Raw genomic sequence first — 17,169 nt, forward strand, 5'->3', positions numbered from 1 at the left:
CACTACCCAGGAAAAGTCAATAGCTCTGTGACCACAAGTCCCTAAGTATAGGAGGCTACCTCAGTTCACAATCTTAGCCCTGTTGATTCTTGTTTCATTCAAATAGAAGCCAATGATTTCCTGCGTGATTTTAACATCAATTTTACTTTTTATGAATTTACCTTTGATACTTTCAAATGCTATCTTTTTAAATATATGTCCATTATTATAGAAGTAGTAAACCTAAAGGAAATAAGAAAAGAAAAACAGAGAACTGGGTATGCCCCATGTTCATAGCTTTTATAAAGGACACTGTGAAAAGAACTTTCAGATAATCCTCTAACAAGAAACAATCTGGAAAAAGGGTCAAATATACATAGTCCCCAACTTAGACTATCCACGTAGACTATTCCTTTTCCACAACGGTGTGACAGCAATCTGTATTTGGTAGAAAGCAAACACTGGGTTTTGATCTTGACTAGTGCTAGGACACTCTCTGATGCTGCAGAATGCAGGGAGTGCCAGTGCCCAGCCAGCCCCACCTTCCAGAGGGAAAACAACCTGCACGCTCCACAATAGGATCTGCTAAGCTCCAGTGCTGTGTAGGTTACAGATGTCAAATGTATTTTCATCATAAGACTGGCTTCTCAGAATGTGTAATTACCTACTGTAAGCTGTGGAAGATTTACATCATATAGTCTAAGACGGTACAAAGATGAACTCAGAAAAAACTTTAATAGTTTATAGGCTACACTAAACAGTATTGGATATCACATTTGAAGGAAGGAAACAGCCAGTATAATAAACAATGACTTTTGTTTACAAATGAGACAATAGCCCAAAGTAAAGGGCACATACCAACTGAGCTCTAACAAAGCAGGAAGGAGGAGCCACAAACCACCCCTGCCAGGGCATTGTTCCCCCCATTCCCCAGCATCAGTGCTGAAGGAGAAGATGCAATAGGAAGTCGATACATCAGGGGCCATGGGCAGAGATGCAGCAGGAGCCCAGGCTTTGAAAATGGAGACTGAGGTGTAACCCATGAGCCTGAAGCTTCTTTCCAGGAACCGTGGAGAGAACACTCTAAGAAGAAATCATAGAAAACGGCCTGGGGAAATGACAACATAGGAATTGAGAAGCAGTGGCTGTGCAGGACCACGTAATTACTTCTGTGCCTGATCCAATCCGCCACTGTCAGGAGCACAGGACGGAAGAGAAACAGAAGCCAGGGCCTGCATGGGGCAGCATCTCCAGCCGGACAAGCAAACAACCGGGCAGGCCTGTGTGGTCACTTCAGTACCTTCTACAGAAACCCACGCACGGGGAAGAGTGGTCCTCCAGCACAAGCAGAACAATAATGGGAAGAAATTCCCCCAAATCCACATTTCCTGCTGACTTCTGGGAAAATCCTGGCAGGACTGACAGCTACTGGATAGTAACCAAACATTCAGCCCCAAAGGTAATTCCCTTGAACTCACGGGGACATCGTACACGCCAAATCTGGTTTATCACAAAGCACTATCCCAGTGACCTGACTCTGCCATATGAAGTATGATGGGAGCAGGAAAAATTCAAATCCCAACCCAAACAGAAAGGGGTATTTGACTGACGCTGTAATCTTCTTCATCTATTTAACTTGTATTTTACTGGTTCTCCTTCTTTCATAAACACCTGTTTGGGCACCTATCATAGCATGTGTTTCTCATAATTGTTTGATTCACAACTCCCATGATTTCCACCTCATTCTTATTAGTCACTTTACCCTTCCTCCTCATTTTACGTCTCAACTGTAACCTTCTATAGCTTCAGTGATATTTAAGCTGTTTCCTAACAATACAGCAATATCCCCTTCCTTCCACTTTTCCTCTCTGATATTTGTCTCAGTTGACATAGAAGTACGCCCTATGCTTAGTTTAATTCCCTGCTATCTCTAACCTTAGTGAGTAACATCTTAGTATACACTACCCTTTTCCGTCATTCTTCAACAGGTACTGACTGTTTGTAAGGAGTGTTACAATACTTTCTTAATGAAGGGGGAATCTCTAGCTGTGGCTGCGTCTTTAGGAAAGAGGTGACCCTTGGGGTAGTGTTAGAGATTATGCCTGGCACCTAAAATCCCCAGTAAACTGCAGAGGTACAACACCTTGACCCTACTACAGCCTAGCCCTGTTTGAACATTGCAGATATTTCAACTGAAAGACTGTAGCTGATAAAAACCTAACCAATGAAGTAACTCTGGACACACAACTCCTAATGCAATAATACTAGACACAGGAAAATTAGAAGCACTGGGTCACCCTTTAAAAATATCAATTCCAGAGTAATAGATCGCAATAAGAAAGAAACAAGATGAAACACAAAACAAGGACTTAAAAACTGTCTATAAGAATATTTGATCAAATGGAAAAGGACGAGGGCTAGAGAGAGACAGGTCAGTGGTGAAAACACAAACTGCTCTCTCAGTAGACAAGAGTGTGGGCCAAGCACACACATCCGGTGGCTCACAATCACCTGCAACTCCATATTCCTGGGGATCCAAAGCCTTTTACCGCTGAAGGCACTTACATACACATATTCACACACACACACACACACACACACACACATAACTGAAAGTAAAATAATTTAATAAATCAAAGAGGATATAAATAAATTAAAGAGGAAAATACAAAAATACATCTAATGGAATAAAGAAGACAATAAAAGATATGTAAATGTACCCAATAAAGACATTGAAATACTAAAAAAAAAAAAAATGAAATTAAAATCTTAAAAAAAGCTCATAGAGTTTAAAAAAAAAAAACGATAGAATGGTTTAAGGAAGAACAGACATATGGAACATCTTTAAAGTACAAGATTTCTAAATCGTGGGAATAGAAGAAGACAAACTTCAGGGTAATGGTTTCAACATTAGTCAAAAGAAATCATAGCAGAAAGTTTCCAAATCTAAGAAGAGGGATGACCGACCATTCATATTTAAGAAACATGGATAAGACCAGAGAAATACCTCTCCATACTGTAATCTAGTCAAAACCCTAAACATGGGTAACTAAGAAAAACGACTGAAATTTGCAAGATGGATACACAGTCACATATAAAATCAAACTCATCAAAATTACAGCATATTTCTCAACAGAAACTCTAAAAGCTTGAGTTAGTATAGAATTCCAAGCTGTAAAGACTATAATTGCTAACCAGGACTGCTATATATCACAAAACCATTGATCATAATTGCCAGAGAAAAAGCCTTTCCATGATAAACACAAAACTGTAAGAATGCAGCACTATTAAGCCAGTGCCACAGAAGATTCTAGAAGAACTGCCATGCACATAAGAGAAAGATAAACACATGTATAATACTATGGGAAAGAATAAGCTACACCAGAATAGTTAGATATGCAAATCAGAAATGGAAAATATTTGAACCTGACAAAATCAACACGTGAGAGAAACACAACTTCTAATGATAACTTGAATGCTAACGGTCTCAATTTTCTAGTAGAAAGGCACAAACAAGCAGATTGGTTTTAAAAAACAGGATCTCCTTAGTTGTTGCCTAGAAGAATATACCTGATTATCAAAGACAAACACTGCCTTAGGATAAAGGATGCAAATGGCATTCCAATACAAACAGATGTGAAGAGTGAGCAGGTGTCACTATTTCAATATCTGACAAAATGAAAATATTAGAAAAGATAACAAAGGTTATCTCAGAAGATTAGGGGAATAATCAAGAAGGTAAAACAATTCTAAATATATAAGTACCAAACACCGACATACATATTTTCATGAAACAAACACTTCTAGATGTAAAGACACAAATAAACCCCAGCACAATAATGGTGAGTATTTCAATATCCCACTCTCATGAACAGATAGGTTATTCCAACAAGAAACAACTATAAAAGCATCTTCATTAGGTGACATAGAAATCAAATGTACCTAAGTTATCATTAATTAACTTAGTTAACATTCTATGCAAATACTGCAGAATATGCAATCTTCTCAATAGCTCATGAAACTTTCTCTAAAATAGATTGTGTAATAGGAAACAAGGCAAGTCTTAACAAACATAGTAAACTCAAAACAATCTCATGTATTCTCTACCTGATCACAATGAAGTAAAATTAGAAACCAACAGCAAGAGAAATCACAGAATATTTGTAAACTCATGGAGACTAAACAACATAGTATTGAGTGATGATAGGTCATCAAAGAAATCGAGAAGGAAAATTTCAAATGCCAAAAAGCCGATGACAATGAAAATACTACATATCAAAACCTACTGCATACAATCAGAGCAGTCCTTAGTGGGCAAAAAGTACCAGTGTTAAAAATAAATAAATAAATAAATAAATAAATAAATAAATAAATAAATAAATAAATAAATAAATAAGAGCTAGGCTTAGGGTATGAGACTATCTGAGGAAATGGCTATTTAGAAAAGATAACAAGCCAAACCCTAAGTCAGCACATGAAAGAAATAATAAAGATTATGACAAAAATCAACAAAGTGGAAATAAAAAAACACAATAATTAATGAACTTGTATCTTTGAAATGTTGGACAAACCCTTACCCAAACTATCCAGCAGAAAGAGAAGACCCAAACTAATAAAATTAGAGATGAAAGAGGAAGCATGACAACAGATACCAATGAAATTCAGAAAGTCATTAGGACACACTCAAAAACTAAAATGCGATTCAACTGGAAAATCTGAAAGAACTGGATGAATGTCTATACCATGTAGCTTACCAAAATTAAACCAAGAGGGTATAAACAATTTAAATAGATCTATAACAAGCAATGGAACAGAAACTTCAAAAAAATTCCTCAAAAAACATAAACGTCCAGACCCACATGTTCCCTGCTGAACTCTACCAGATGTGTACAGAACGAGCTCGATGCTCCTCTAACCACTTCACATACTGGAAAGGGAAGCAACAGAGCTACAGACTTCATGAAGTCAGGGTTACAGATTTCAAAACCAGACTGTCGCAGCAACAAAACCAAACTGTCCGCCAACTCCTTGATGGACACAGGTGCAAAATTCTCCATAAAATACATGCAAATCCAAGTGAAGAACGCATCAGAAAGACCATTTACCACTCTCAGATTCATTCAACCCGGGGACGTAAGGACAGTTAAAAACATAAAAATAAATACATATAATACATCACATAAACAAACTTAAGGATAGAAATTACAGAACGCATGGTTTTGACAAAGTCCAACATCCTTTTTTTTTTTAAATCTCTTAAGAAATAAGGAATAGATGGAATGTACCTCAACATGATAAAATGCTGCAAAGCTATATATAACAAATTTACAGTCAACAGTACACCCAATGGGAGAAACTCAGTGCATTTTCCACTATAGAATTCAGAACCAGACAAGACTCTTGACTTTCTCTATTCTTATTCAAAGAATGCTCATGGTTATAGGCAAAGACTCAAGCCTAAGAAGAAATAAGAGGAATACAAATGAGAAAGGAGTAGGATGCCATGATCTTATACAAGGAGAGCAGACAGATTCCAACAGGTAACTTTTAGAATTGATGAGCACTGCAACAAAGAAGCAGGATTCCACAAAAGCATAGGAAATGGTGTAGCCTTCTTGTATGCCAATAATAAACATGCTCAGAAAGAAATCAGGAAAGCAATTCGAATCTTAGCAGCTCCAAAATAATATCTAGGAATAAACCTAACTAAGGAAGTGGAAGACCTCTATAACGAAAAATTTAAAACATGGGAGAAAAAAAAACTGAAGAAGATACTACAAGATTTAGAAAGATCTCTCATGGTCATGGATTGGCAGAATTAAGACTGTAAATATGGTTACTATAGTGTAAACATTCTATAAAATTCCAATGACAGTGGCATTCTTTACAAAACTAGAAAAAAGTCCTAAGATTCCTAAGGAAACATAAAAGGTTGAATAGATAAAGCAATCCTAAGCAGAAAGAACAAGGCTGAAGATATTACCGACCCTGGCTTCAAGATATATTATTGTCATAGTAACAAAAGTGGCACAGCACTTGAAGAAACAGGAGCACAGATCAATGAAGCAGAATGGAGAACCCAGGAGCAAACCCACCCAGCCAGAGACACCTAATATTTAGCAAAATATAAAAACAACCATCAGAAAAATTTTTGAATAATGGTTCTAAAAAATGGATATGCATACATACAAGAATGAACCTAGATCCCTATCTCTCACCCTGAAGAAAACCCAGCTCCAAATCCATCAAAGATCTTAATGTGAGATCTGAAATACCAAAGTTGTTAGAAGAAAAAGCTGTGGGAATGCTTCAAAATATAGGCATAGGCAAAAACTTTCTCAAAAATGTTCTCCTAAATGATGAAATCGTTCTCAAAAAGGCAATTATCACATTTTCTCTCCTCTTTGGATCCTAGATTTTGTACAGCCGCATAGAATCATAGAGGTGTTTAGGACATGAGAGCAGAAACACAGCTGCCTAGGTGACAAAGGGAAGAGAAAGGAGTGGGGAAGGGTGGGGAGAAAGAGAGGGTGAGAGCAGAAGAGAAAACACATGATGTAGTCATAGGAGAACATCAAACACAGTGTTAGATAGAATGCATACACACCCACCCACCCCTACACACACAGAAGTCACACCTCAAAGAGAATTCAATCATATTCTTACATAATTTTTTGAGAAAGAAAGCAATGATTTTAACCTGTATGTTAGACTTTTCTTACTGAATAACATAAACTATCTAAATTGTGAATCCTTTTATATGTATTTATCTATAATAGAGTGTTTTTCATCCAAATAGGGAATTGTCTCCCAATGAGAGACATGCTTATTATCTGACAATGTGTTTCCAAAGGCCAAAACTAAAAGATTGTATGGAACAACAAATGTCACCAAGAATACACACAAATTCATTAAAACACAACACTGTGAATAATTCTACCCAGCAAACTTTTTTCCACTTTTAATACAAACATCTGTTTTAATCAAACAGCCAGTATTACCAACCATCTCTGGCTCATGGTAGAAATATGTAGTTAAATCTACCAAAACCAAGATTTTAGGTTGATCAAAGTAATGCTAGCTTCCAGCATAGAAGGGTGTGGAGGGACACCTGATCTACCACTGGCTGAAAAGCCATCGGCATTGGATAGTGACTGCAGGAGGGGGAGTCAGACGCTTGAACGATGTGACACATAGAGGGTGACCACACAGCAGCTCTGGCAACAGACAGACTGGACTCAGTGGGGAAAGAGGAAAAAAATAATCTCAAAGTTGGGTGGGAAGGGGTGGGAGGCTGAGTCACAGGAGGAGTTGAGAGGGTGAATATATTCAAAATAAATATGAAGTTCTCAAGGAATTAAATATAAAAAAAAAGCTTATTCCTTAAATAATATTAAATGTTATCAACACAAGAATTTGTCAAAGTAAGCCAATATAAAAACAAATAAAGGGAAATTAAGAAAGATGACCAAATAGATGGTCCACAACAGTATTTTGAACATGGAGGGCAAATAAAAGAATTTTAGAGAACTAAACTTACCCGAAGTGTTTTATAAAATGACCACTGGAAATGAAGCTTGTCATAATATACTATTACACAATATCCACAGGGTTACATAAAAAGAGTATGAAAAAAAAAACGAGCTCTTTAAAAAGAAAAACATTATTTTAACAAGTATCTTAGTTCTTTCCAAAGCACTTCATTTTTTCCCTTGTCTTTATGTGGAAATTTTGTGCCCTCCTTCAACTGGATCTTAGAGTAGAAACTACTTCCCCACACCAGTTTAGCCTAAACAATAAAAGTTCCCAGCATTAAAGATGTCCTAACGCCTCTGAGTTTTCATTAAGTAGTTACATAGTAGAGACTTGTACAAAATCTAAAATAAATCCAGTCCACTATGCCAAGACTCAGGAGCACATCCTGTGTTCCTTTCAGTGTGTAAGTTCCTGAATCAATTGACTCAAAAGCTGATTGTCCCTTTTGATGATAGAAACCAAGGAATTTCAAAGGACTTTTTGTATCTACTTGACACTATGAGAAAATCCCCATACCAACATTTAATACTTTCTCAAACAACCCAGGGCCATGGAGATGGCTCTGTAGATAAAGGCACCTGGCATGTGCACAGGAGTTCAAGTCCCTCCAAGAACCCATGTGGTAGAGGAGATAATCAGCTTCCACTAGTTATCTTCTGACCTACATGCACATGTACATGCACACTCACACACATACACACACATACATTCACACACACATACACATACTCACACACACACACCCTCATACACACCACACATTCACATACACACTCATACACACCATACACACACACTCACACATGCACATTCACACACACATATACACACACATACATACACACACAACACAAACGCACACACACAATTATTTAATCAATTAAACTAAATTTCAAAAATTGATCTACTAAGCTTAGTTGACCTCCAGTCTCCTTTTCCTTTACTTGACTCAAAAGCATGGAAAATGAAGACAGGGCCGACTACAACCTTCTAAATTGACAGGAGCCAGGTAAGAACTTCACAAATATCTGAACGAGAATGAAATGATCACAATTTCACTGGGTTTTTAGATGACTCTTCTCAGGGAGAGTCAAACTGGAATTTGGTAGTCCTTATACAACCCATTTAAGACTAAACAGCAGTTACAGTCTGGACAGAAAGGCTGGAACAGCCATGTAATCACAGCACTTGGAAGTGAGGAGTTCAAGGTCATTCCTGGGGGCACAGCCTGGGTTACATGAAATCTTGTATCAATAAAAAGTTACATTTTATATCTATTGAATCACACTAGTTCAAAGTAAAAATACACATTTTTTTTTTTTTTTTTTTTTTTTTTTTTTGGTTTTTCAAGACAAGAGTTTCTCTGTGTAGCTTTGCGCCTTTCCTGGAACTCATTTGTTGGCCCAGGCTGGCCTCGAACTCACAGAGATCCGCCTGGCTCTGCCTCCCGAGTGCTGGGATTAAAGGCGTGCGCCACCACCGCCCAGTTAAAAATACACATTTCTTTATCATTTATAATTTTAGAACATATTTATGATGAATAAAAAATACTGTGTAAAAAAAAAAACTAGATGTCTTAGAGTTTGCAGTCATTTAACTATAGCCCCATTAAAAATCAAAACAAAAGCATACATTGTATTGATTTTTCAGTGAAGTTAATTTAGAAGAAGTAAAATGGACAGAATGACCTCTGAGACCTCTAATACAGTTAAAAAAATGTTATAAATATATGTGTAAATAACAAATATAAATGCAAGCAAAATTCATGTTTATACTATAAACTCCAATATTACATGCTATATATAATACACACAAATATATATGTATGTATTAAATATTAGCATGTAAAGGAATGTAGCAGGGTAGAGAGAAGAAATTTTGGAGCGATGTAAAAAAGAGATGTAACTGTGTATAGAAATACAAGGCTGTGCAGGAGAGATGAGGCTGTGTGTATGTAAAGAAATGTAGCTGTGTGGAGACAGATTTTCAGAAAAAGAGATTTTTTAAGATGAAGTAAAAGAGAAAGTTACCATCAGAGCATGTGTGCTTCCGTATTTACCTGTCAGATAGATAGACACTTATTCCTAAATACCCTCAGATAAAAAAGTTTCCTACAGTCCAGCTACTCTGAGGTCTTCGATGCACAACCCTGGAGCAGTTTTGGGGAGCTGGCCTCTCCTGGACTGTGTTATATATATTTCCTTTAATGTTTAATGTATAACCTATCTGAGAGGACCAAGCAGATGCCATAATAGGCTGCTCAGTCTGCTCTCCGAGATCAGTCCTCAATTTCTGTTTCCTGAGACCGAGCAGGCAGTTTCTGAAGAAGAGCCACGAACAAAGGACAATCAATCTCCAACACCCCTGAGAGCAAGGATGAGGGGCCTGGTAGGTGCAGCACCAGGCCAGAGCCACAGTCAGCAGCTCAAGGTGATAACCAAATAAGGACAAAGCCTGGCACTTGTACAGGTCTGCCCCTAAATGGAAAAAGCTATAGCTTTAACCAGCCTCTGACTAGCCCTGGCCAGTTAGAATGTACTAACATGTTTGCTACTTGCTTAAGCCAATCATATCTGAAATGACCTAACTGCCCTAGGACTCCTCTTGGCTGTGCTTAAAAGGAGCCTGTGAGCTTCTCTCAGGGTCATCATGATTTTGCCTTTGTATATGATGGTTGGCCCCAGCATACTGGAATCTTTCTCGAAATAATAAATGCTCTTGCTGATTGCATACATGGTCTTTTGTGGGATTTCTCCAGGACCCTAACACTATCTAGACTTAAACCTATTTTACTGAATATTATTATCATAGTATTTCCATACTTCTACTAACTTGGAGAATAATCAGCTAAATTGTCATTCATTGGGAAATGACCTTGGGTGCCTTTGGCCTAATGTGACTGTTACAACTTTAGTAACTGTTAGCTTAGAAATAATGTGATAGAGCTAAGATACTGAATTTAGAAAGGGAAGCACTCCAGTGGAAGTACCCAGGGGAAACATGGATAACTTGGCCAAAGCTTGGAAACCAGATTAGAGTAATGGAAGTGAAATTTGAATCATCCCATCCAGACTGGAAAGAGGAGAAGCCAGAAAGTACCAGGCCACTGCCGCCATTCCCGGCTTGCCAAGGCTCCAATGCTGGGCTGAAAGCTACTTTCCACGTTCATTCATGCTGATCTGTACAAAGTGGGTATTACTATCTTGAATTTTATACTCAGGAAAATGAATCTCAAAGTTAAGCATCCTGAGACAGGAACTAGGGCACTGGTCGTCTCCTCTGACTAGACTGTGCGGCCCCTTTGACATCTCACCTGTGAACGTCAAATGAAGACCTCTACACAAATAAATCTGGAAAGAGGAACAGAGGGCTCAACCCAGGACTTCAAATGTGCCCTTCATCCCTCAAAGCCTGGTGCCTTCCACCATTGAGTTGATTCATAAAATGCTCAATGACAGTCTGTGTTGCTCTGGAAATCACTCACTTGTGATGGGTTTCCATATTAGCTGCACCCCTAGAACCTATCCTTAGGGACATAACAAAATACACTTGGCCAGTGAATGAACTCATCCTAATCCTACTCTACCCAACTTGTTTCTACTTTCATTGCTCACATTAGAGTTATGTTTAATACAAAGTATTATTTTTATTTTGTATTAATTATCTTACCTATAACAAAAATTAAGCTACCGTAGTATAGAACAGACTTGAGCTTCAGGAACAGATAGTCACAATTTTTGAGAATGTTTAGAAGTCCTTCTCATATGATAAAAAAAATGCTGCAGACTTCAGGCTCTGTTCCTCAGCCAGTTAGACCAACATAGATTCTGACCTTTCGCCTCAATGGATTTGCTCTCTGTTATCTTCCTTGATACAGACTGTGGCAGGCTAACCAAGTGAATTCTTCAGTCAACATACTCTTTCAGTCATTTACAAATGTGAGTGTGAGTGTGTGTGTGTGTGTGTGTGTGTGTGTGTGTGTGTCTGTAACAAAACAAATATATAAACAAACACACACATATGTATATACACATGTGGTGTGTGTGTGTGTATGTGTGTGTGTGTGTGTGTGTGTGTGTGTGTGTGTGTGTGTGTGTGTGATGTGTATCTCCAAAAATGTCCAGGCCATTCTTCTAAATAGTCTCTTCCCTCACTTGCTCATTCTACTCATTTTTTCCATGGCAAAGAGAAGCCAAGAAGGATTTCCTTCTACACTGTTTCTTCCTCACGTACTTTCAGCCTTTGGATTTTCTCTCCTGTTGCTTCTGTTGTGTTGAGAGACCACCCTAAATCAAGCTTAGACATTAACCAGTCACCTTGGCCATGTTTTTGTCATGTTGAGAGACCACCCTAAATCAAGCTTAGACATTAACCAGTCACCTTGGCCATGCTTTTGTTATGTTGAGAGACCACCCTAAATCAAGCCTTGACATTAATTAACCAGTCACCTTGGCCATGTTTTTGTTATGTTGGTGAGGATAAAGGAACCAACTAGTCTTCCAGTGTCACTGAACCACATGGTCATAGCTCCAAAGACAAGAGTCAGCAGAAGTTACCTAAGAACCTTGGAGTTCTTCTGCATGATGGTGTACACTCCCAACTGAGTCCAATTTTTCCAGATACAAACAAGAAAAAAGCACAGGTTCAACTGGAGACAAATTGCTTTCCTCACTTACCAAAACAACAACTACTGGATACAAGAGAGGAAGGCTGCTCTCCTCAAGTGCAGTCAAAAACTTCCGGGTCTCTTGAAAATCAGAGGACAGAACCTGGAAGACAGCAATATAAGAGATAGTGAAAGAAAGATCGTACAGAATGGAAGTTGACTCATGAGGAGATGAACTTTACATCATAATCAAAATATTTATCAGAATTAACCATTAAACTACTTTAAAAGATACACATAATTTATGCATATTAAGGTATGAGCTATTTTCTGGGTTGAATTTACATCATAATATCTGCTTTAAACATGGAAAAATTAAATTTCTGTCTATAGAAGCAATACTTGCATCTCCTTCTAGGAATTGAGTTCAGAAAATAATGTTTTCCTATTTGAAATAGTAAGAAATACAATTTTTAAGCATGTAGTGAATAGCACAACTAATCTACTAAAATTGTCTGTTGCACATGTATGAGTCAAGAAAGATCCATTCTCTCTAACGTTGCTTGCTCGGGTCTCAAATGCTCCAACCATTCATGTTTAGTACTTACAGTCACCCAGATGAAGCTACAGCACTGGTCTGTGAGGAAGTTCTGAATGTCTCCACCTGAGTGGTCCAGAGCTGTGGATGTGATGGTAGCACACTAGGAGAAAAAACACGTCAGAAGACATTTACAGTCTGAACAGACAGACCTACATGGATGTCAGTGACCTTATGACAAAGCAGCAGATCTGCTATAAACTGTATATCAGACCACCACCACAAGAAAGAGATTTCAATCAATCCATGAATAATGTATAGTATTTTAAAAAATAAAAATGTAGAAAACTATTTCAAATAGGGAAAAAATGCTGGGGACCAAGAAAACACTAAGGAACAGGCAAGGAGCCTGGTTTGTGTTTTATGAGGAATGTACTACAGTAAACATTTGGGGATAAAAGAGAAAGGCAGATGGTCAGTGCTGCGGGATCACAGAAGCTTCTTAAATGCCATAGTTCACACCGTAGATTTCACTCCACCGGGGATAACTAAAAGCAGGGAAAGCAGTAAGAATTATAACAATGATGTCTGTTAAAGAGAAATAAGAGCTGAACTTGGGCAATAATAACCAGAAACAAAGACCGACAAAAAATGTCTAAGACGTAGCTCATCTGGGTGCCGTGTCTCACACCTTTGATCCCAGTACTCAGACCACAGAGACTGGTGGATCTCTGTGAGCTCCAGGCCAGCGCTGCCTTCATAGTGAGACTCTGTCCCAGCAAACAAACAAACAAAAAGTAGTAAACAACCTTAGACTAGATTAGAAGGGACAACACATCAATCATAAAAATGCTCCCAATAAAGTATGTCTTATGTCTTGGCATTATCTTGCTTCAAGTTTTTCTTTAATTATAAACATGAATTTAAGAATTATTATAAAGGCTTCTCTTATAAAATCTAGCTGTAATAATGTCCCCAAAACTCACATCTCATGATTCATGCCTGCATGGTGTTTATCACACTTTACAATCTACTTCTAAACTATAAGGCTGTTCCTGACACATGGAACTGTAGCCCAGATGCCCTGGTCAACAGCTTAAGTCCATGTACTGTTATAAACTCCTGGATGATGGAGGGGGAGGCTTCAAGAACTAGTTCTGATATAGAAATTAGTTCACTGATAACTCCTAAGATTTTATTTCCATTTAAAATTTGTACTGAGCTCAAAGCTCAAAGAGAACACTGATTTAAAAAACAAAACAAACAAAAACAAAAGCAAGCCTTCCCTGGCAGCATATACAATGAACACATTAAGAGAGATCAACTCCTTCTGTGTATCAAGCTTCACCAAGAAATCCAGTCTTCTGGATGTTACAAGGAGATGATATTTCACGCCTCTAAAATATCCAAATAATTTCAAAGGCTTTAAGCGTCTGACTTGCTCCGGACTCTTCCATGATGTTGCTATGGCCGACCACTTGCAATAAAAGCTATGCCTTGCTCCTGTAGACTCACTTACTTTTTAGAAATTAAGACTAGAGATGTCAGTCTCCTGGAAGCACTTTCCCCAAACATTCCCGAGTCATAAAGATATGTCTCCCATGTGACTGAAGGATGGGTGGTTTGTAGGCATCCTTTGCTTAATGTTAGTCTTTCCTAATATCAGGATTTTTTCCTTTGAAATGATTTTTTCCCAGACCCATCACAGTTCCCCCTTCCTCCCTCCTGTCTTCCCAGTCCCTCCTCCCACCACCACCACCCTCATCCACTTCCTTTCCCTTCCCTTCAGAAAGGTGCAGGTCTTCCATGTGTATCAGCCAGCTAGAACCTGATAGACGAGAAAGTGCCTTGAATGCATTGGCACAGGAGACAACTTCCTGAACAGAACACCAATCATGCAGGCATGAGATCAACAGTTAATAAATGGGACCTCATAAAACAAAAAGCAAATGACACCATCAAAAAGAACAAAATGGCAGACTACAGAATGCGAAAAGTTTTACCAACCCCACATCTGAAAGAGGACTAATTTCCAAAACGTATAAAGAACTCAAGAAACTAGATATCAACAAACCAAATAATACAATTTTTTTTTTAAAAAAATGTGGTATAGAGAATTCTCAACAGAGGAATCTCAAATGGCTGAGAAACACCTAAAGAAATGTTAAACATCCTTAGCCATCAGGAAAATGGAAATCAAAATGACTGAAATCCCATCTTACACCTGTCAGGATGTTTATAAAGGGCCCCATTACCAGGAAACAACTAACCTAACTACATCTCTCATGCAGGAGTTGCATTTCAGAGCGCAAGTTCTGCCCTGCTGTTCTCCCTACTACAATAGCTGTGAGGAGCAAAGTGTCTTTTACAGGGCCTGGAGTCTCAGGTCTCCTACAGGGTCAGTGGTACTATGTCCAGATAAGCGGTGTGCATGGAAGCTGAATCGTCTCTCATTCATCAGATATGAATCCAGACAACCACAGAAACAGACCTTATCATGCAGAACTCTGGATTCAGAAGAATGGCTTTAGTTTAAAAATTCCCTTTTTGCCAGGCAGTGGTGGTGCACACCTTTAATCCCAGCACTCGGGAGGCAGAGCCAGGCGGATCTCTCTGAGTTCCAGGCCAACCTGGTCTACTGAGCAAGATCTAGGACAGGCACAAAAACTACACAGAGAAACCCTGCCTCAAAAAACAAACAAGCAAAAAACCCTTTTGCATGCACATAAATGAGATCTGTGATGAAAATGTGAGCCTTATGAGTTAAGCTCCTAAGCATTTAAAAAAAAAAAAGGTGAATTTCTTAAAGACAAAGTTTGGAATAGTTGAGAAAAAAATACATTTTTAATCACTAGCAAATGCTTAACAGCATTTAAAACTTTGCCAAATTTTATATAAAAGACCAGCTTTAACTCAAAAAAAAAAAACCATATATTTTTAATCACCAAAGAGTAATCTCTGAGTGTGGGATGGACACCATTCAATGCTGTAACTACAAGAACAGGAGGATGACATAAAGGAATAAATATAATTCTTATAAAAGAATGCAATACATATGAAATTTTTAAATTTAAATCAAAGAGCACTAAATGCAGTATACCTGAAACCACTGATAAACTTGAGATAATCTTTAACATGTAGAGAAACCAATTTCCAATGATTAAACAAAGGTATCACCAAATACGATAGAGACCCTGGACTATTAATGACAACCTGATCCATTTGAAAGTCAGTGTTGACACCTTCTGTGAAAGAGGAGGAGCAAGCTGGATCATCATCTGGAAATTATTCGGTAACTGCATGTCTTCCATATTTTACAAGCAACAACCTACATCCAAGGAAACTTGGTTTTTAATACTGTCCTACGTATTAATTCATTTTTGTACATTTTTATATTGGATTATATTAATCTGCAAGAGTTTTGTGGACTTGTATTTGGTTTTATATATGCATGATAAATGCACAAGTGTGGCAATGTGCATACCATTGCATGTGTGTGGAGGTCAGACAGCTGTGGGCATCTGTCCCCACCATCTACTCTGTTCGTGAAAGGATCTGTTGTCTGCTGCTGTGTACACAAGGCAAAGAGGCCATGTGGTTTCTGAGGAATTCTCCTGTCTCCCACCTCACAGGAGAATGCAGGAATTGTGTCTAACTTTCGTGTGTTCTAAGGATGTAAACTCAGGTGCTCATGTTCACACAGCAAGCATCTTGCCGACTGAGCCATCTCCATAGCTTTGTTTTATGTTTTTAAGCAAAGGCCTCAACAGGTGTATATTCCTTGAGCCTTTTGTTTTGAATTCTGAGAATAACTTGCCTAGGAATAAAAGTTTGCATTATACTTTCTTTCCTTCATAAACGTATACATTCTAGCCATTCCACCTAAAGATCACATTCTTCCCCCCAGATCTTCACTCCATCTCTCATGTGCCCATTCTCTACCAATCACTGTGGCTAGATTCCCACACTGAGTGGATTGTCATAGGTGTCCTCAGAGACGTGATATTTGTAATTCTCTTTCCTCCTCTCTTTGTAGCTGAGGGACAATCAGACATGGGATGATATTCCTGAATTCTGATTTCATTTGAAACTTGTAGATGAGGTTCCACCAACTTTCAGGGGCCTTTGTGGAAATGTAAAGCTCAGTCAGTATCCCTAAGTCTTGCTTGCTTTTGGGTCTTGCACCAAGGGGCACTTGGAGGAAACTCTTCATGTCAGAGGCCCCTTGGAGAATGGGTGGATTTCTTATTCAAGAGGTTGCTTCCCAACTCTCCCTTGGCCTTTGTTGTACTATGCCTCAGGATCATAGCTTGCTCAATTAACCAAACACCTGCTATGGTGACTTGTGCACTCACGGAAGAGGGAATTTACATTGCACAGTTTTGGAGTATCAGTATGCTATGCAGAAAGACATGAGGTGGAGCGGAGGGAGGTGAGGGCCAGCCCAGGAACAGTTAGGGAGTGAATGGCGCTCCACCAGCTGCTTCCTTTGATGCCATTTGTCCATCTT

At 38.4% G+C, this 17,169-nt stretch overlaps 1 protein-coding gene across 3 annotated transcripts in view; it reads right to left on the bottom strand.

Annotated features, from left to right (window-relative positions):
• Crppa (CDP-L-ribitol pyrophosphorylase A) overlaps positions 1-17,169 on the bottom strand; it is a 298,812-nt gene that overhangs the window by 119,970 nt on the left and 161,673 nt on the right. For all 3 annotated transcript variants that reach the window (XM_016002468.3, XM_006983945.4, XM_076550761.1), the window contains 2 exons: positions 12,730-12,822; positions 12,192-12,284 (listed from right to left, as the gene is read on the bottom strand). In XM_016002468.3, the coding sequence (XP_015857954.1) occupies positions 12,192-12,284; positions 12,730-12,822 (186 nt within the window). The remainder of the gene's footprint in view (positions 1-12,191; positions 12,285-12,729; positions 12,823-17,169) is intronic.

Source organism: Peromyscus maniculatus, chromosome 14, assembly GCF_049852395.1.
Source record: "Peromyscus maniculatus bairdii isolate BWxNUB_F1_BW_parent chromosome 14, HU_Pman_BW_mat_3.1, whole genome shotgun sequence".
Lineage (NCBI taxonomy): Eukaryota > Metazoa > Chordata > Mammalia > Rodentia > Cricetidae > Peromyscus > Peromyscus maniculatus.